We start from the raw sequence: 21,442 nt of genomic DNA on the forward strand, positions 1-21,442 counted from the left end.
CCTCTTCTCTCCCTCTGCCCCACCCCCATGCTGGCTGGAAAGCTCTGGTCACCATAGATGATAAATGAATTTTTCATTTGGTTTTGCTCTTTTTTCCTCTTTCTCTTCTGTCAGCTTTGTCAAATGCTGCCCAGCATGAATCAGAAGTGCTGGCTGAACATTTACCGCAGACTTTGGGGGGTTTGGGGTTGTTTTGTATGACAGCATTTACATTTGAATGTCGCCTAACACCAAAGAAATGATTAGCCATTGACTGTATCATCACATCCAAAGTGGAGTAATGGAATGACTTTTTCTGTTTTTTATGTTCTGGACCAAAGAGAGAAGGGAAGAGGGGAAGGTGAGAACAAAACAAATCCACGGTAGATGTTTTCTGGTGAGGTCTGACAGTTGTCTTAAATAAAAATGAGCTTCAGGAGTGCCCTCAAAACTTCACCTTGAAACAGCTTCTTGTACCATATAAAAGGCAGGCTTTTGGAGTAACCTCTTTTGAACAGCAAAAAAATTGTAATTCAATGACAGAACTTTTTAAAAATTTAAACCTTTTGTATTTAACATGTTCCCTCTCGACTTGATACGAGGGAATGCTCTTCCCACTGACCCTCCTGAGGGCATCTGTGAGTCAGGTCAGCCTCTCCAAGGCCTTCATGTGGAGAACACTTTTCTCCTTATAAAGTATGTCCAGAACACGTTTCCTTCAGAACCAAGAACTCTCAGGAGCCACAGAATCTCTGACCTCGCAGCAGGCCATTCTGAATAGTATAAAATGGTTAGAAGATGCCGTAGTGTATGTGGTGATAATATGTCCATTCATGTGGAACATAAAAAGATGGGGCTCCTGACCATTCAGCTGTACCCCTAAAGAAGAAATGTAGTAGGAAAACACTACTCTTCTAAATATAATTAATTTAAACCTATATTACCTTCATGTCTGCTTTTCCAAATACTATGTGACCCTTCCAAACTGATTCCATCAAAACCACAAATACCTTGGGAAAAATCTCTTGATTCTCTCATTTCTAGCACATTGTGGGGCTGTCCTTTCCCAGTCTGCTTCCATCCATTTTCCAAAAGGATTGCACTCTGTTGCTTTATACATTCTCTATGGCAATTGTCTCATCCTTTTTCACATGGGACTTTGAAAATTATTTTTTGCCTTTATGCAATGGACCATTTAGAAAAGCCCTTGTCCTGGTTAGAAATCTGGTCGCTTTGGAAGTTGCCATTCCTATGCAAAAAGTTCCCAACTTTCACAAGAGTTATAAACTTTATATTTTGGTCACCTGGAACTACAGGGGCATTTTGTTATAGCCTCTGTCATGTTACAAATAGGTCCCCAGCCAGCCCACAGGGCTGTTGAATATGTCCCTGAATTATTATACTGATATGTTTTTTCAGGACACCAGAGCAAACATGCCAGGCATTTTGCCCCATATCATCCTTTAACTCTTGCATCAAATCTTCCAGATAATACTACCATCATTTCATAAGAGTCATGAGCGTGTTAAGTACCTTGCTCAATGCCACATGGCTGGTACTTAGAAAATGGAAATTCCAACCAATTTCAAAGCTGCTTCTCTTTCCACTGCTTTCTCCAGTCTTTCTCTCTTGCATAATGCTTTTTTTGTGGGAGAGCCTGTGGGAAAACAAGAGGAGGGAAGGCGGATTCTCATGAATACAGTCATTTTGAATCTCGTATGTCTGCATAAGGAGGCTGGCCTTTGGGCAGATGTTCCTCAGGTGTTATGAGCTGGAAAACTGAGGCTCTTAACCCCAGAAGAGTGGAACCAGGGCTTGGGAACCCGGCAGCACCTGGGTTGTAAACAGGAAATGAAAAGCTTTGTGGCAAAGCTTGACTCAGTCTTTGAAGACAGATCATCATCTGTCTCCAAAAGAGGCCTGTGCTAGGTTACCAGATTGGGAATAAGAGGGAAGGCAGGAGAAAGCATACTAGGTTTATTTTTATCAAAATTGGGGGAGATGTTTTAAAGGATGCAAAACCTTGATTGGTAGGAGGCTGACATGGATTTTAGTTGTAGGAATACTAGTCACAAAGCTATTTTGTCCCCTAAGGAGTGACTGGCTACTCTCTCCCCTTAACCCTACCATTCTCTCTACTGGAGTGGTCCCTGTCCACTCCTTCATCACGCACTGCTGCCACATCTCTCAGGTTTCAGTCTAGGGGTCACTTCCCCTATTGAGCCCTCCTGGACCCCCAAACCCTCTTTCTGGAGCCCCTACCTTGAGATATCTCTTGCCCCTTATTGTCCGCATGGTTACTCTTGGTGGAATAGCGACTCTGGACTAGAAAGGGCCAACATTCTCAGGCAAAAGAAGAAATCCAAAAGGCTACATCTTGTCTGACTGAGCTCATGTTAATGCTACCACTAAATTTTGTGCAGACTTTTTATTTTCTAACATTGTTCTTTTTTGATTTATGCCAAAAATGATCATACCATTATGAAATGTTACCATTTTGAGGATGCACCTGTAGGAAAGGAAAAAGCATTTTCCTCCACCCTCTTAGATTTAGTACCTGGAGCCTGTAAATCAAACTGACCAAAGACAGATTAGCAGGAGAAAAAGCATATAAATTTTATTTGATTTTAATTGTTATATAGACACAGGTCTCACAGAAAGGGAAGTTAAAACCCAAAGAAGCAGTTAGGCCTGAGAGCTTATATACCGTTTTAACAAAGAGCAAAAAATTTATGGAGAACTGACAAGACACAGGAAAGGGATTTCAAGTTCTAGAGGTGATAAATTGTGGAGAGGTAAATGTATGGGAGAACATATGGACAATAAGGTCTATTTCAGTGAGGTGTGTTATGTGGACTCAAAATGTTATCTCCAGTGATAAAAGTTTTCTAGTCTCTTCTTCCTGGTACAGGAGAAGGAAGGAGGAACACCTTCGCAAAGGAAAATTTATGCCCTGCATTTAGGCAGAAAGGAGGAGGATAAAGAGCTTTCCTTGTGCCTGCTATTCTCAGTTGCCTTCAGCTCAAAACAATCCTTCCGGCATATTTTAGAGTGGTCTACCCTAATCTTCTTTGTAATCTTGATCAACATTCCTTTTACAAATGAGGAAACTTAGTACCAGAAGGAGTATTCACAGGTCACTGAGGCAGGGCCAAGCCTGGAGCCTCACTTCTCTTTCTCCCTCACTGGCTGGCTGTACCCTTGTAGATTCCACACGCCAGTGCCCAGGAAAGGCCCACGCAGGTCCTGCCCCTTTCCCTCCTGTTGCCGTTCCACCAGACTCTGCAGAGAACCAGTGAGTTACTTCCCTGGACTTCAAATAAGAGTAACACCTACCAAAAATTGAGGGTGTGCAGATAATATTTTTTTTTTTTTTTTATGCCTAAAGCACCTGGTCTTCCTAGGTGGTCTCCCATCCAAGTACTAACCAGGCCCGACCCTGCTTAGTTTCCGAGATCAGATGGGATCGGGCGTGTTCAGGGTGGCATGGCTGCAGACTGAGATGAAATTTAAACAAGATATGTGTGACCCAGCTATGAGTGAACCTGGGTGCGTTATTGAACCTCTCCAAGCCCATCTATAAAGTTCATCCCATCTATTAAAAAAAAAAAAAGATAATAGTTACATACCGCATAGATTCTTTTCAAGAATAAAAAGAAAAAAGAAAAATAAAAGGTGCCATGCACAATACCTAGCACATACAAGCCCCTTCATAAGTGATAAATTCTATCCCCACCAATACCGTGGTAGCAGCTTGGTAAATGCTCTCCCTGAAGCAGCAATATCCATTGGAAGCTATCGTGGGGGTACAGCGGAGAGTTGCTCTAATGAACAGGCCTACCAGCTTCTCTGTGGTCAGGGCACCTTCGAGGAGCTCGTTGCATTTCTTTTGTGTTTGATGCAGAGAGCCCTCAGATGCTCCATTCATGACAGACCTCCATGCCCTCGTGTAAAGGTGTTTAATTAAAGCTGCAGTCCTTTCTTAATTTATCCAATTTTTTGGCTCCTGTGGAAATTTGTGCTTCTCTCATTTTTGTAGTTTTAATTCAACATTTCTTGAGCATCTGATAGGCGCTGAATATGTTACTAGACATTAAAGAAGGATGCAGAGAGGAGCAAGCATGGTTTTTATTTTCAAGGAGCCCACTGCTATGGGGGAGACAGTGACAGGTACAAAGGGAAAGGGAGATCAGAAGTTCTAGGATATGGCTACAGAGTGTTCTGGGGTCCGGAAGGAGGGGGTTTTGCTTGGCAGTTGGGAGTTGATGGAGGAAGGTGCTGGGAGACCTGGTCCTTTATAGGTGGCAACAGGTTTGAATAGAAAGAGGCAGAGGGGCTGGGAGTGGCAGGGGGCAGGGGGAGGATGGCAGGAAGTATGAAGCCTAAATCCATCTGATTTGCCAGGAACATTGGGTTATATTAGGAGAACAGAGAGTGAGAAGGGAAGTAGGACTGGGAAAATGGGCTGGAATGAAATCAGGGAGAACTGTGACTAGCATGCTCAGAATTTGGACTTGACTTGGCATTTTAAGGAATGTCGAAATACAACAAAGCTATGTCAGCAGTGTCAGATGACTTAAAAGGAAAATCAAGAAAAGCTGTTGTAGCAGTCTAGGTGAGAAATAATGTGGGTATGACAGAGAAAGAGGAACCGTGATAGAGGCGTTGTCTCCGACCTCCAACCAACCACCTGAGGCAGATGATCGGGAAGACATTCTGATTTCCGGTTTGTTGGGAACAACTGCTGAGTTGGGCGAGGTGCAAATCTGTGTGTGTGCACTTTCTGTAGCCTCCAACAGCAACTTCTAGGATAGAGCAGAGCAGTACTTTAATGTAGGGCTCCCCCAGGGTTCAGATTTGAGTCCTCTGGGTGATAACTTTATACATTTTAGAGCTGGAGGGACAGATGGAGCACCCCCAAGGGGGGACACGCCCCTGGCTTCCAGGAGAGAAGAAATACATGGTTCTCATCTTAAAGACTAGGCTCCTAACTAAGGCTTTAGAAGGATGAGTGGCTGCCTCAAGGCTACACAGCTGTGCGTAAGGGGGGTCACAGTAGGGCTTTGTCCTGTGCAGTGAACTCTAATTGAGCTGTGAAGAGTTTGGCTTCTTCAACAGGATTGAAGCAGGGGAGTATTCTGTTACTTGAAGGTTATAAATGTGTTACTCAGCCTCTGTTTGCCCAGCCTACACTGTTCGAACAGCAGGGCCGGGTGTATGGGTGTGGTGAATGCAGTGTGACCTTTGAACTTCTCGAGATGGGACTACAGATTCTTGCCCTCTGAGGCTTTGTTCCCATATGGGACAAGAGGCTTTGCCACAGAGAGGGCATTGTCCCTAAGGTCCCAGGGCAAGACTTGGCTGAGAACTAGTGCTCTGTAGTGTCAAATTCCTCATGCCACCTACTCCCCCATGTGCAGGAAATTCAAAGGCAGACACGTCATGGAACAAGTTCTGTCAGAAGCAAGATGGCACAGAGTCTTAGAACATCTTAGGCCCTTCCTCTGCTGCTGCTGAGGACACACCATTTCTCCTGGGGTGGGAGGAAAACCACTTATTGCTCGCCCAAGCCAGCATATCCTCTCATCGTGGACCTGTTTCTTGAAAATCCATTCCCAGTTGCTTGCTCTGTGACCCTTTGTTTAGTTGGCTGATGTTTGGTTGAATATAGCACAGAGGGATTTCCTGATTTGGTGGAGGAGCAGAGAGCTAATTTTAACTGCCGTATGTCACATCAAATTCGATTCTTGTTTTTATCGTAATCTCCACTAAAAAATAAAAACCAGGAGTAATCTAGGTGACTTGTGTTCTCTAGAGGCAACATAGTAAAACCCAGAGCGCCCCAGGCTTGGAAATCGTGTCTTGCTTTTGCCACCACCTAACTCTGTGACCTTACTTTCCCCTTCAATAAAAGGAGCAAGTTGCGCGAGATTCAGCGTCTGCAGGCTGGCTGTGTGTGGCCAGACCCTGACCCAAGTCATGTTTTGTATGACCTAGACAGTGTTTTATTTTCTAATTGAATTTAAAGGCCTTTAAACTAGGCAAGCACTTGGTGATTTGCCACAGGCCCCGCCTCTCACACCAGGTCAGTTTGGCACATTTCTTCTCTGCCTGGCATTAGACTCCACCAGTCCTGGTGGGTGTTCCTTTCAGCTGAAATAGTCTGAGAGTTGAATTTCTTTGCAATTTCAGGTCTTTTATGCCTCTGCTGGCCTTGTCCTTTGGGCATTGGAAGAACTACTTTCTTCAATGGAAAAAAAAAAAAAAATCACATGTCTGATGCGGAAAGCAAGCATCTAGTAACTCTGGGGCTAGTAGGCCAACAGGTGTTATAAGCTGTAATGTAGCCATGCTTTGCTTTTTTTTTTTTTTTTTAATATGCTAATACCACAAAGGGAAAATTAATTATGGGATCTCAGGGTTAAGATGTATGAAACTCTACAGTGTTGAGAGTGGTCCCTCAACCAGCAGCATCACCTGGGAACTTGTTACACATGCAGATTTTGGAACCCTGCCCCAGACCCCCTGGATCAGAATCTCCAGGGGTGGGGCCCAGAAATGGGTGTTTTGTCATCCCTAAAATGGGATGATAAAATAGTACCTATCTCATTGGGTTATTGGGAGGATTAAGTGATACAATATTTGTAAAGTCCACTGCATTGGTTCTTAAACTTCGGAATCATCACTGTAGAGCTTTTTAATACAGATGGATGAGTCCAACCCCAGTTTCTGACTCAGTAGGTCTGGACATGATCCCAGGTGATGCTGATGATGCTGGTCTGGGATCACATTTGAGAACCACTGTTCCAGAGATACTTTCTCCTATGTGATAAGTCATCAGGGAGAGTTTGGGGAAGTAACAAGGGGTAGGGATTGCTATTTTGTATGGTGTGGTCAGGCAGAACTTCTTGGGCAGAGATCTAAAGAAAGGGAGGAGGAAGCCATACGACTTTCTGGGCAGGGTGTTCCAAGCACAGGGAATAGGCAGTAAGTACAGCAAGGAGGCCAGTGGGCTGAAGTGGAGTGACCAAGCGGAAAGTAGAGATGATGACCTCTGTGGCATAAGGGAGGAGTAGAGGTCACGTGAGGTTTTTAGTCTCATGAAAGACTGCTCTGAAGTGCCATGGAGTTGTTCGAGGATGACATAGCATGTGAAATTGTTCATTACCCAGAATGATCATGACGACATAGTGCTGCCTCTTCTAAATTAACTATATTTCTGGGTAAAGAAATGCCCTCATTAGTGAATAAAAGTTCTTCTTGATAAAATAATTCAAGGTGAAAAAAATGCATAATGAATGATAGAATTAGACAATCAAATCACCATTTTGCACCTCCTAATGAAGTAATTGACGTGGGCATTAATCACCAGGAGACGCTAAAATCAGTAGGAAAGATGTTGGTGTACAGCTCCAGGATGGGAGGCCGGGACAGCAGCACTTGAATCGTTGATCCATCTTAGCATCATTCAGAGTTGGTGCAACGTGAATAACAGACAGTGGTGGGGAGGGGCTTTTCTAGATTGAAAGAGACATAAGAGATATGCAACATATGGATCTTGTTTGAACCTGATTTTTTAAAAAATACAACCATAAAGGGACTTTTTTGAGGTAACTGAATAATTTGAACATAGACTGAATATTAAATAATATTAAAGAATTGTTAATTTTGTTGGATGTGATGTCTTTGTGTAAGAAAATGTCCTTTTCTAAAGAGACATATTTGTACGTAGAAGTGAAATGACATGATTTTAAGAATTTGATCTAAAATACTACAGGGAAGAGTGAAAGAGAGAAAAGAGGCAGAAGAACCGAGAGAAGCAAAATACTGATAATTGCTGACCCTAGCAAATGGTATATGGGAATTTAGTACACTATTCTCTCTTCTTTGTGAATATATGAACTTTCAAAAGAATAAGTTTTTTAAATGCAGATGCAAGAGAAGATGGGAAGGTAAGAAAAAGAGAAAAGGAAGGCCTTGTTGAGAAAGACTATGTTGCTAATAATTCTTCCCTATTTAGGACAATTATGTCAAAGAGCGAAATGCATTTACTATTGCTAGATGTTACATTGTAATCATACTATGAACTTGTGTTAAGACGTATTTTATTTATCATAAACCCAACCCTTAATTTCCTGATTGCTCGCCAAGCTCAGAAAATAACGACAGTATCGACTACACTGATGATGAGAAATAAAATTTGAATGATTTTCCCTGCCCTCTGACATTTGGGAAGCTGAGTACATGCTGCTGTGGGGCAGAGTTGGAAGAAATTTAGGACTATTCTATTTGGCCACACTCCTCTGAGGTTTCACATCTGAAGGCCTACGAGGCTTTCATCTGCTTGGATGCATAATCTAATTATGCAGACATGATCAGTCAATAAGTGTGATTTTGATCCATAGAATGGATAATACCACAAAAAAATGAGGATTGAGAATTGTTACTTTGGAACTGGTGGCTGGAAAACCTGGATGGTCATTACTAAGGTGTGTTCTTGACCCTAAAACCACCCACTTTCCATCTCTGCTCTTTCACTGAGCTTGAAAATGCTCAGCAGACTTGAAATGTAAGGATTTCAGTGGACTTGAGGTTGTTCTGATGTTTGAAGCCATTCTTCTCCTTAGATTTTTCTTCTCTTATTAAATACTAGGAGACTAAAAGTGGTATTAAATTCTTAAGTGTGTACGAATGAACGTCAGTCACTCTTTTTAAACAGAAGAGATTGCTAAGCAGAAACATTAGTATTTAAGTCCCAATTCCTCATTTTGAGTAATTATAATATTAGTTGAAAGAAAAAACATAAGATCTGAATTTTAGGGCTCATATTGGGTCATCTTCGGGTTTTATGGTCGATATTTCCACTAATTTTTCTTGCCCTTTTTTTTTTATTTTTTAAATCTTAATTAGTTTCAAGTATACAGTAAATTGGTTAGCCATCTATATAGTTAGTAAAATGATCCCCCCAATTGCTCCCTCCCGTCCCTGACCCTCCACCTAGCCAGTGTATTCAGGCTAACTGCATTCCCTATGCCATGCTCCCTATCCCCATGACCATCCATCAGCTACTAATTTGTACTTCTGTAACCTTTCACCCCATTCTCCCAGCCTCCCAACCGCCCCGCTCTGTCCATCACCAAATTGTCCACTATATTTGTGAATCTGTTTTTGATTAGTCTGTTCTTTTTATTCCTTAGATTCCACATATAAGTGAAATCATACAGTGTTTATCTTTCTCTCTGACTTAAATACCTTCTAGGTTCATCAAAGCAATATCTTTTTCCATCCCCTTCCTTTTCATATGTAGGGGTCTTGTTTTCTTATCCTTTCGGCCACTTTATCCTTTGATTGGAACACTTAATTCTTTTCCATTTAAGGTACTTATTGATAAGAATGTAGTTGTTACCATTTTTTATTCTTATTTTTGATACATGTTTTTCCTTTTTAAAAAAGTCCCTCCAACATTTCCTGTAATTCTGTCCTGGTGGTGATAAATTCCTTTAATTTATTTTTGTCTGAGAAGCTCTTTATCTGTCCTTCAACTCTAAATGATAGCTTTGCTGGATAAATTATTCTTGGTTGTATATCCTGGGTCTTCATTCTGTCTAATATTTTTTGCCAAGCCTTTCTGTCCTGCATAGTTTCTTTTGAGAAATCAGTTGCCAGTCGTATGGGTGTTCCCTTATGTGTAATTATTTGTTTTTGTCTTGCTGCTTTTAATATTCCTTCTTTGTATTTAACCTTTGGCATTTTAATTATGATGTGTCTTGGTGTGGACCTCTTTGGATTCCTGATTTTTGGAATTCTCTGAGCTTCCTGGGGTTTTATGTACATTTCCTTCACCAGGTTAGGAAAGTTTTCCATCATCAGTTCTTCAAATAGTTGTTCAACATCTTGATTTTCTTCCATTGCGCCAATCAGATGAATATTTGGAGCCTTACTAGTGTCCCGTATCCTCCTTAAATTATTTTTATAGTCTTGGCATCTTTTTTCTTGCCATTCTTGAGTGTCCTGATTGGCTTTCTTGTCCTCTAGATAGGGCATGTGATCTTCTTCTTTGTTCACTTTGTTTATTCTTTTGTTTATTCTATTTAATATACTTCTCATCTCAGATAATGTGTTCTCCATTTCAGACTGGCTCTCTTTTATAATTTCCATTTCCATTTCCATTTCTATCTCTTTGTTGGAGTTCTCTACACTTCCCAAAAATTCATTGAGCATCTTTATAACTAGTGTTTTGAACTCTGCATCTGTTAGATTACTTGACTCCATTATGTCAGGATCTCTATTCTGTTCTGTCATATGGTTTCTGCTTCTTTATCTTCCCATTGTGGCTGCCTTTCCATGTCAGTTTCTATGTACTAAGCAAAGCTCATAAGTCTCCTGGTCTTATTAGTGTGGATTTGTAAAGTAAGTGTCCAGTGGCACAGTCCTGAGAGGGGTTCAGCTGCAGGCCAAACTTAGCCCAAGCCTCTAGCCCTCTGGGGCCACTTGTTAAGATTCAGCAAGCAATCCACAGGTGCTGTGCTTACAGTTGCCTCAAAAGGCCACACCAGAAACCAAGGCCAGCTGCCTCCACCAGTGTGAGTCTCAGCAAGGAGCACCTGACTCGCTGAGGATATACCTGGATGTGGCTTGGGTGGGTCCCAAGTTGGGGTAGGTGGAGTTTCAGTGAATCCTCTGGGTGGAGCAACCTTTGTTATCCAGTTTGATGACATCACAGCTATGGCAGCGCTGTGTCCGGCACACTGGTAGGAGGGAGGGCTCAAAAGAGGAACAATGGATACCTCTGGCACTTCTGTACAGAGTGAGTCTCCCCTCGGCCCTCACTCCGACAATGTCTCCCTGTAAGTCCCTGGTGCCCCCTGCGCGCAGCCAAATTGGCACTGGTGCTCAGAGCAAGCAGGTCCATCACCGTGAAAATCTGCTCCCTGACGCGGCCCCTTTAAGAGGCATCTGCCTCTGCCGCAGCCTTCGTCTTACTCAGCTGCTCAGGACCAAGCAGCACCGCATCCTCGCCCTGCCCTACCTTCTGCTGTTGCAGGGTGCTTTCTTGTACTTCTCTGTAGTTGTATGGCTTGTTCATCTAGATCCCAGGCGATTTTTCCTTGCTGCTGCTCCTTGTTTCCATCACAACTTTGATTTGGTTACCAGGAGGATGAACAGAACCTCTATTATCTATGCCATTTTTTTTCTCTCTCGGTATTTCCCTAAATTTTTATCAGCATACGAATATGTGGACCACGATAAGCTCCCATGTAAGACTGGCTTCTGCAGATTTACTAACTGATCTCGGCTACCATGACTCTAATTGGTTTCATTGTAGAAATCTAAGAGGAACACAGGTAAAGCAACTAAACTAGACAGAATCCATTATGCAGTTATGTGCTTGACAGATATCTGAGCCCCTGCTATGTACCAGACACTGTCCTAGGCCCTGAGGAAGAGGCTGAGCAAAGCCGAGGAAGCCTTCACCTCCACGGAGCTTAGATTCTGGTGGGGCACAGGAAAGAGGCTGTACCCACCAGGGACTCTGTTTGAAGACAGCTCCTGCCTACAGCAGAGGAGTGGGGATGCACAGCAGAGACCTGGCTTCAGTTCCTATCTTGTTCCTTCCTTAGCTGTGTGATCTTGGACAAGTCACTTAATCACTCTGAGCTTCAGAATCCTCTTATGTAAAATGAGCATTAAAAACAATGCCTACATAATAGAGTTGTTGTGCAGATTAAATGAAAAATGCCTCCTGAAGTGTTTGGCTCACAGCTAGTGGGAGTTGTTACTTAGCCCAGCACTGGAGACATAATACGTACTCAACAGGTAATTAATTTGGTACTTCTGCATTTGAGCAGTAAAATGCCCTTGTCTTTGTCCTTACCAAATTTATTCATGTAACAAGTATCTGTGATGTTTCCACTTTGAACCATATCTGAATACCTTTAGAAAATGGATGAATTACTGCCCTATGAACCATTCTTTTAGAGGCAAATGTACTAGCCTAATGGAAGACTTCTCGCCATACTTATTTAAAGGACAACAAATATATTCTGCCCCATTGTCAGTTGTCCAGTATTTCATTGTTCTCTCTGTACCTGGACCCAGCCAGCTAGACCCTTTCATAGGGCATCTCTCATCACCCTTCACAGAATATGGCAGTTAGCAAAATGCCCGTGGCAGACACTGAATACATCTTTGTTCAGTAAATGTTTATTCTTCACTAAAAAGGCTTAGAAAGACTTTACTATCTATCTGGAAGACACTATGTGATTTGTAAGAAATATTTGAATTTTCGTATTTTTTATTTTCTCTTTCTCTAAATGGAGAAAACAGCAATTCAGACTTTTCTGACCATTCCTTTAGGTTGATAGGTCCTAAATCAAGAGGAAAAGGCAGTTTCACAAGGGAAAGGGAAGATTTGGAGCTATTGTGATAATAGCAACCTTTTACAGTCTGGCAATTTCAGGCCTTCTTGCTATGTTAAGGCATTCCACAATCACATGTCCAGATGTCTGTTTTTCCAGAGTCCTAGGACCCTGTGTCCTTGGCCAGGCAGTAATTATTGAGCAGCACATCCACTTTCAGGCCCGGTTTGGTGAGTGGTAGAAAGGATGGAAAGTGCAATAAACAGGAGAGAGTCTCACAGGTGTCGGGAGACAGACCTCTTAGCCAGCCGAAGCTCTCTGGAGTTCATCCCCTTGCTGGGTTTAACTCACATGGCTCAAGGGCTGCTTGGAGGGGCCTCTAGTGGCCTCCATGTGGGCATCAGCAGCCTTAAGCCTGAGCTGGAGCCAGGCTGAAAGCCAGTGCCCAAGTGAGAGAGCAGCATTGCCAGAGCCGGGGTCTCCCAGATGAGGTAAGAGAAATGTTTCTCCTGCCATGGAAAAAGCAGGGTCTCCTTCCAATCAGCAGGGCAGTTTTTCTCCAGGGGCTGCAATGTGCTTCTATGCTATTTAATTAATAATAGAGGAGGACTGGGAGAGGAGAGGGAGGGTAGGCTTACTTTGAAAGAACATAGAGTTTGGAAAAGTGGCCTCTGTGAATGGTGTGTTTACTTGCCACAGGGCTGTGCAGCTTGGTGGCAGTGGCCCAGTAGGTCTTCATGTGGGCTTGCACTAGCCATTCAGCAGTACCCTGTATTTTGATGGATTTCTCATTCACCAGGGTGCTCCAGGAATAGTGTTTAATTGTGGTGCTTGATTACAGTTTGGGGAGACGCTGTCCTCTCCAGAGCCTGTCTTGCCTCCCTCCTCCAGTGAGCTGTGCCAACTCATCCTATGTGGATAGGTGTCTTCGGTCTAGCTGGAGTGACCCGGGGCAGTATAGCCAGGAAAACTGCAAGGGCTGGCTTTTCTCATAAAGTGGCGTGTACGGTAAAAGTGTTTTGAATCCTCGCTGAACTTATTAGAAGTGTGTGCTTTTGTCAGCTTAGAGGCTTGTTTCTACTCCGTTCAAACCTCTCTGTTCTCTGGGCATCTGATCTGTGACTCTGTGAGCAGGGAGAGGGTCTGTGCATGGGCTTTGTGGCCAGAATGAAGCACTACAGGGGAAGTAGGTGGCAGGAAGAGAGGGAGAGTTGGTGCCTGGTCCCCGACCCATGCCCTCACAACCTCTGGTGGGGCAAAGACCCTTACCCAGAAGAGACACTTTTCTTTTTTCCAAGTAACCTTGTCAGCTTTCCCTGAATAACAGAGGCTATTGAAAAATAAGAATCCTATCATATGAAGCTTGTACACCTATCATTCTGTCAGTTCTGACCAAGATTTGCCTGAAACACAGGATAGTTTAGGTCCCACATGGAAGGACTGAATTCACTGGAGTTAGTCTTTTAGCGACATAAGCCCACTCAGAGCCTCGCTGAGGTAGCCTGAGGTCTGCAAGGACAACAGCAAATAAGAAGCCTTCCACAGCGGTTAGATATGCACCAGCGTGTGGTGGGTACGATGATTATCTATTTAATAGACCAGGAAACAGGAGCACGGAGAGGTTGAGTGACTTTATGCAGCCTGGAAGAGGCAGAGAAGGAGTTTAACCCTGGCTTTCCACTCACAGTCTGGACCTCAGCCTCTCCCCTGCAGGGCACATTCCTTCTTCTCTGGTGTAAATATTTTCAGCCAAATTCATATATTCCTCCATTAGTAGCCAGTTGACCCAGAAAAATCCTGAAGGCTCATTTTAGAGAAGATAGGAACACATAGAGATCCCAAGAAAACATAGACTTCAACAAACATACACACAGTTTTAAAAAAAACATTTAAGAAAGAATAAGGATTGTGTTTTATTCACCTATGTATTACAGAAGGTTGAGACATGTCTTTTCTAAAAAACTGTTTTAATTAAATAATTATAATTCCCAAATTCAGTGAATAGTTAAGTGTGTTGGTGCAGAGCGGAGAGGTGGTACTAGAATGTTAAAACCTTATTCTCCAACTGCTATTCCTGGTAGGCAGACACCTCAGACACTGAAGGAGGCATGAGTTCTCCCAGCTCACACCAGCACAGAGCTTCGTCTCTTGCCTGGAAACTTCAGTGTGAGTGTCTCGACACCCAGCACAGCTCCCGTCCAGCGCTGCCGCCCTCACCCAAGGGGGCCTGAACTGCAAGTCAGCTGAGCCTGCTAGTGCTGAGAGGGCACATATCCACGCCACGCTCAGCTTTACATGAACGGGATCTTTTTTTAAAAAATGAAGTTGTGTAAGCAAGGAGTTTCTAAAATAATTATTTGGCACTGAATACCAGCAAATCTATAGGCTTTTAAAACTCATCAGGCTGAGCATGGGTAACAAAGAATGCATAATTGAGAAGACAGAGTCTTTGGTCTCAGCCAAAGGAGAGAGTTTTGTATGTTGCGGTTCTTGCTGGACATGTTCAGAGGTATTTTCTAGAAGGACTGTTTTTCTCTGTGATAGTCACCTGACTTCGTACCCTGTCACCAGCCCACGTAATTTATATATGCCAGTGCATACTCTAGAGCTCCTGGCAGGCAAAATACCTCAAAACATTGAAGGTGACAGACATTGGAGCTGAATTCGGGTAATAGGACCTCATGGACCTACCTTCGGGGCTCCGCACCCTCAAAATCCTTCAGACCATGTAGCTGATTTCAGCTAGTTCTGCTTTGATGCCATCACCTTAAGTGGAAGAGTATTTGAAATTTGGTCCACATGCATATTTAAGGCCTCTTAGGGACTCTTGTATGGGATCGTGGAATTTCTAAGCTGGATGGGACCTTTGAGAGATGTTTCTTCCCTTTTCAGATTGGCCCTCAAATTCCTGGTGGGGAGGTCATTGGTGGGACAGAGCACTAACCTTTCTGCTCCCAAAAACAAAGATAAAAGCCATCATGGTGTTTTCTTCCCATTGCAGAAGTTTCAAAGTTCTTTCCAAACTCTGAAGTTTAATCTTACGTCTTGCCCCTGACTCTTCAGCTTTCTTCTTTCTGCCTGGCTCCCCTCAGCAGGAGGATGCCCGTGCTGCATGTTCTTGCCTGTTCTCAGTGCTGTTTTGTTGTCTAATCTGGAGAACCCGTCTGCGGGCCATCTACGTACTTAACAAAGAGAATAGAATGTTGCCTACCGCTTTCATGGATTTGACTTAGATGCCCCCTTGAGCTTGGCAGTGCCCCGTAAGTCAGGAACCGGGTCCAGCCTGGCCTGGGAAGAGAAGCAGGGTCAGGAGGTCTCAGTCCCTACAGGCAACACTGTGGGAAGGTACAGCTGCCAGCAGGGCAGGCAGCTTCTGAGACAGGACTGCATGGGGGTCCTGTGTGACCTGGCGTGGATACAAGAAACAGAACCAGGAAGAGATACATAGAAAGAGATTTTCTGCGAGGAATTGGCTTACATAATTGTGGAGGCACATTAGCCAAATCTGAAATTCATGGGCCAGGCTGGCAGGAAGGGCAGCCTGGAACTCAGGCACAGGATAAAGCTGCCATCCACAGGCAGAATGTGTTCATCTTCCTCAAGAAAGCCTCAGTTTCATTCGTAAGGCCTTGCAACTGATTGGGTCAGGCCCACCGAGATTATCTGGGATAATCTACCTTACTTAAAATTAACTGACTATAGACTTCAAATATATCTATAAAATACCTTGACAGCAACGCCTAGGTTACTATTGATCAAATGCCTGGAGACTGTAGCCTAGCAACACTGACACAGCACACTGACCCCCATACCCTTCTTTTGAGGAATGACAATTGGGCCAACTGATGACCCCCACCCAGGTTTCCATGCCTCGCTTCCCTCTGGTCTTCCTCCTCCATCACCTGAAGTGACTGATCTGGGCAGCACTTTCCTTTCCTCCTAGAAATTTGTAAGAATCTGAAATTTTCTGAAAAGCAGATCTTCCTAGAGTTACAGCCCCATAAAAGATCTCCAGTCTCAACACCACATTTCCAACAGAACTTGCAGAGAGACCCCTGGGGCTACTCCTGAACCACATGTGCTCAGACGGTTGTGGTTGTAGTCTCTTTTTTTTTGCCTCAATTAAGTCTTAATTACATGCTATTTGATTCTCACAACCTAAGTAATTTCTCTGCTTATCAACAAAATATCAAGCTTGTAAGGAGAGCTTTTAAGTCTTCTCCATTAAGGTGAAGGAAAAGGTAATTTTAACAGTGGGAATTTTTGTTGCGGTTTTCTTGGATTCACTTAGTTCTGTTTTTTAATTAATGAATTGTTTCTAGGTTTAAGAGAATGTCCATGAAATAAAATAAGAAAGTACAGTTATTATAGGCTATTTCTTTTTCAGTCTTTTTAGAACAAACCTCGCCCTACCCTGAAATTCAGCAGATCAGATGGATAATAAAGAGGTCAGTCAAGTGAAACCAAAGAGTGACTTGGCAATCATTACATTATTATATATGGTAATGATGCATAATATTATTACTTATAAAATCTCACATATACCATTTACTATGTTCAGGAACACGACAGCCCATTTTACAGATGACTAAACTGAGGCACAGAACTCCTAGATGATTGAACCAAGGTCACAAGCTTATAAGTGCTAGGAACAGTATTTGAACCCAGACTGTCTGGCTCTAGCCTCCAGGCTCTCAACCACAGCAGTGAAAGCTTTGTACACTAGACACTTGAAGTATTTTTATTCTTGAATCTATGATACATCACCTAAGATGATAGTTTTTTGTGACCATTAATTGTTTTACCTAATGAAGAGGTGCAGCCCATAAGTAAAAATCTAAGATGACTTGGGGTTGGCCCCATTGGCAAAGAAAGTGGCTCTAGGAAGTGTTGTGACATGGCATATAGCCCGGGCCTTCCACAAGTGCCGCTGACCAGCTGGCAGTTCAGAGCTATGGATGCCTGCCTGTGGGTGACCTATTCTATGCAACCCAGGTCTTGAGCGGGTGGTTAGGGACACCATTCTCTGCTGGTGGCAGGCTTTCCTGTCTTCAGGATCAAGGCCAGTGGCCCTGGCCAGGTGGCTGTAAGCATCTCTGAAGTGTGTGAAGCATTGTACCAGCTGCCGTTTGCAGAGCTGGGAGCAGGCCCTTCTTAGGCAGAAATGATCCACCTGAAGTTCCCATCCCCTCCTACTAGATGCCAGGACTTAAGGTTTTAATACTCTGACGTATTTCTTCCTCTCATCCACTTCAGAAAAACTGATTTCTCATCATCCAAAAGGAACATGTGATTAATGGCAAGCTTAAAGTGCCTGCGGTTCTTTGATAATTGCTTTTTTTTAACATCTTTATAGCCACCTCCAGAACATAGTTGATTTCAGGCAGTTTGAAAAGAATTTCTAGTGAGTCAAGGCAAAAGGTCATTATCTGCAAGTGTCATACCTGTGTCCTTATATCAAATTGCTGTGTTTTTCCATTGCCCTGGCAGGAATGTTGAAATACCATATAGCTGCTGGATTGCTCTTCATTTTTGTACCTGACGAAATAAGTAAAATCTCTGCTAGGATTCCTAGCTAAAACAGAAGAATGGAGAAGTCAGGAAATGATTTTATTTATTCACTTCTCATAGATGAGTGTCTGGGAGACAAAAACATTGCTCCCGCTTCGGGTGATTCTTTTGGTTTGGGGGATATATAGTTAGCCGGTGCTTCTCAGTGGGTCATCTGGGGACCTTGTTAAAATGCAGGTGCTGATTCTGTAGGTCTGGGTGGGGCCTGAGCTCTGTATCTAACAAGCTCCCAGGTGATGCTGATGCTTCAGGTCCAAGTAGCAAGGAGTTAGAGAATCTCTCAGACCACTTAAGGGAGAGGAATGAGAGAAGTCCACAGAAAATAAACTATGACAATGGAATCATTGTCATATCGTCAGTGATGCTAATATATGTACCGGTCACATCTCGTTTGCAGCAAGGAGAGAGTGAGAAGTCAGACTGGAATCATTTGCCCACAAGGGACGATTTTCCTTTGTCATCCACAAACCTAGAACTCGATTTAGAAAGTTGTCTCGTGATCCTTGTGTGATAGCATGTAATGGAGATTAGTGTGTGGGGTTAGACGTCCCAGAGGGGGTCTGTGGTGAAAGAATTGCAGCTGCAGATATTTTTGTACTTATCGTATCACAAAATTAAAGAGAATAGTAGCAAAGAGAGGAACTGCAAGCCATGTGCAGTGCCTGTTGTAGCAGCAAAGCCTTTGACATGAAGCCACGATGCTACTTTGACATTATCTCTCTGACTTTGTTTAAGTTACCTGGGTGGCCAAGTGCTTAATTTTCTCATCTGATACTAGCCTGTGCCGAGCCGCAGACACTAAGCTTACCCTGCCTAATGCCGATTTCTAGTTTCCATAGCAGCCAACCTACTGCTTGTGCTTAGTAAGTGAAAACTAGAACCTGCAACCAGTAGTCTTTTTTAAAAAGACCCTGTTCTCTGTATTATTTTTAAAAGCAGAAATGCCAGACCTGGGGTGAATACCTGAGCCCTGCTAGGAAGTAATCTTTTAAGTGAACCTGGCCTATGCATTGAAAGGAACAACATCACGGTCAGCGGCTAGGAGAGGGCTGTTTAACCATGTTTTCTTGATTTAATGGAAAACATTTTTTATAAGCTATATTCAGTGAGGCCAGGCTTCTCTCTTGCTCATCAATAGCTAGGGCGATGATCTGTTTGTGGCAGAGCAGGAATAGAAATTCTGATGACTTTATTATTTTTTTTCCTACAGATAAGCTGGTGTAGATGGTGCCCTCTCCTTGTTAGGGCTGATTCTATCCTTGTGACTAAGTATAGTTTGTCTGTTCTCCCCTCTCATCTGCTCCCCTTCTGGTGGGAAGCTATTTAACCTCCAACCTCCACTCTGGTCTCTAGACAATCAGCAGATGAGCTGTAGTAACTGATCTACAAACTAACTCTCCAGGTACAAAGGCATGAAAAGTATTCTCTCCTGAGAGCCTTCCTTAAAAGAAATAAAAAAATAAAAAAATAAAAAAGCAAGCAAGCTTTAGGGAATACTGCGTATTGTAGAAGAAGAATAGCAAACAAATTTACATGCTCTGTAGGGGAAAAATATATAAAAGCCAGCTTTCTTTTCTAATATCGAGGACCTTTATTATAGGAATTCATGTAGTAGATCTGTACTAGTTGTCACTTGGATGCTAGTTTAAGGTTTTGTGACCATCTTTTTTACCCAAGATCAAATTGAGAGCATAGATTCTTGCAAATGCGAGGGACTGTGGTATTCTTCCATTCAGTAGACATTCAATAGAAGGCAGACACTAGTTTTGTTTTGGAGCTATGAAGATAAATCAAATACAACCCTGCGGGAGGAGCTGTCTACCTAATAGAGACTGAGAAAGGAATGTACAACATGCCCATGTCACAGTGAGCGGGAGAATTCCAGTATGGAGGGAAGCTTCCGATGAGATTATTACAGCATGATCCAAGTCTGCTTTATTGTTTGGGTTTTGTCTCATTCACACAGATAAAGGTGCATTGCGACTCCTTCTGTCTTGGTCTCACCTTGTAAGTAGGTTGCCTGGAGCTCAGTTCCAAGGAGTACTAGAGTCTGGATTGGAAGAAAGGGTGGTGCAGGTGGTTGGGAGTGAACAGATGGGTGTTCTCGGTTCCCTGTGCAGAGGTCGAGAAGGTCCCCTAGTATGGCATCATAGATGGAATGAATGGCAGCCGATGGGCATGAGAAGGAATCTACTCTACAAGCAGCTCAGTGATGTCTAGAGAGCGGAGGAAGTGAGAACGATGTGTGATACAAACACTCTATCCCCATACAAAGCAGTGTTTCTTAGTTTCTGGGCTAGGCAACTCTGAATTATAACATTTTTTTTGCCACTGATTTGCTGTATGACCTTTAGCGATGATCTCACTCCTTTCCCAGTCCAGGCCACAGCTCATACAGCTGTTAAACAACAACAACAACAAACGAGGATCTCAACATTGACAATACCACGTAGGGCAAATTAAAGCAATTTTACACTTCTTGGTTGATTGAGAAGTGCACTGGCCCTGGTGTACCCGTGGCTCTACCAGGCCATAGGGCAGGACGCTCATGTCTCTCTTGTCCCTTCTGTGTTCCAGGAATAGAGCTGTGCCCCCCCGGAAAACGGTTCATGATCACGATGGTGGCGAGCTTCGTGGCCATAGCAGGGCAGTTCCTCATGCCCGGGCTGGCCGCCCTGTGCCGGGACTGGCAGGTCTTGCAGGCCCTCATCATCTGCCCCTTCCTGCTCATGCTGCTCTATTGGTCGTGAGTATCCTCCCCGAAGGCTCTGCCACCTGATGCATCTGCCAGCGCTTTCCAAAGGCTGTGCACGCCCCCTCCACCACCACCACCTTGGGGACGAGACAGATGAAGCATATGACTTGGGCTCCACTATCCTCAAACTTCCTGCTAGTTTCAGCTTGTGTTCTGTGAGGGAATGTTCCTCTTTCTTTCTTTTTTTTTTTAATTTCATTTATTATATGTCTTTTCTTGGAAAATGTTCAAACATACACAAAGTGTACAGAAGAACAGAATGAGCCTCCAGTGCCCTTCATCAGCTCTATGCTCCAACAGTCTGGTTTGAAACATGCTTGCTGAGTTATTTTGATGTGATTTTCATGAATGGATTTGCAAAAGGAGGATCCTTGTTCTGGGAGGGGGAAATAGGGAGACATTCCAGGAACGACTTAGAAAAGTCCTTTTATCTCCTTTAGACTAGGGATGGGCAAACTCCAGTCCCCGGGCCCACTATACTGGCAGAGGCTATGTGGCCTCCAAAGCTGAAAATATTTACTACCTGATTCTGTACAGAAAGTTTGTCCACCCCTGCTCTAAACAAATTCAATATGACTTTTAGGGCTGTGTGTAACTTAGTTTTTGGCTTACTAACTTTAAGGGAGAAAAAACAGCTAAAGCACACACTGGTCTGAGGGTATGACCTGGGAACTAGATTTTTTTAAATGAGGCAATCCTTGGTTGACCTCACAGTTTGTCAACTCCCACAATCCCTTATTTTTGTTTTACACCTAGCTCCCTAGTCTTCTAGGTGGTC

General features: G+C 43.3%; 1 protein-coding gene and 1 non-coding gene across 6 annotated transcripts in view; one reads left to right on the forward strand and one right to left on the reverse strand.

Moving 5' to 3' along the window:
• The window catches only part of SLC22A23 (solute carrier family 22 member 23), a 174,471-nt gene that overhangs the window by 104,137 nt on the left and 48,892 nt on the right, over positions 1-21,442 (forward strand). For 2 of the 5 annotated variants that reach the window (XM_039869435.1, XM_039869436.1), the window contains exon 4: positions 20,487-20,655. The exons of 2 other annotated variants lie outside the window; for them this stretch is intronic. In XM_039869435.1, the coding sequence (XP_039725369.1) occupies positions 20,487-20,655 (169 nt within the window). Of the gene's footprint in view, positions 1-20,486; positions 20,656-21,442 lie in introns of those variants that run through there. One more of the 5 variants, XM_039869438.1, reaches the window with a different exon arrangement.
• LOC120607771 (5S ribosomal RNA) lies at positions 3,359-3,477 on the reverse strand. Its single transcript, XR_005654232.1, has one exon. It is a non-coding gene; the product is annotated as a 5S ribosomal RNA (ribosomal RNA).

The sequence above is a fragment of the Pteropus medius genome, unplaced genomic scaffold (genome assembly GCF_902729225.1).
Source record: "Pteropus medius unplaced genomic scaffold, Ma_sr-lr_union100, whole genome shotgun sequence".
NCBI lineage: Eukaryota > Metazoa > Chordata > Mammalia > Chiroptera > Pteropodidae > Pteropus > Pteropus medius.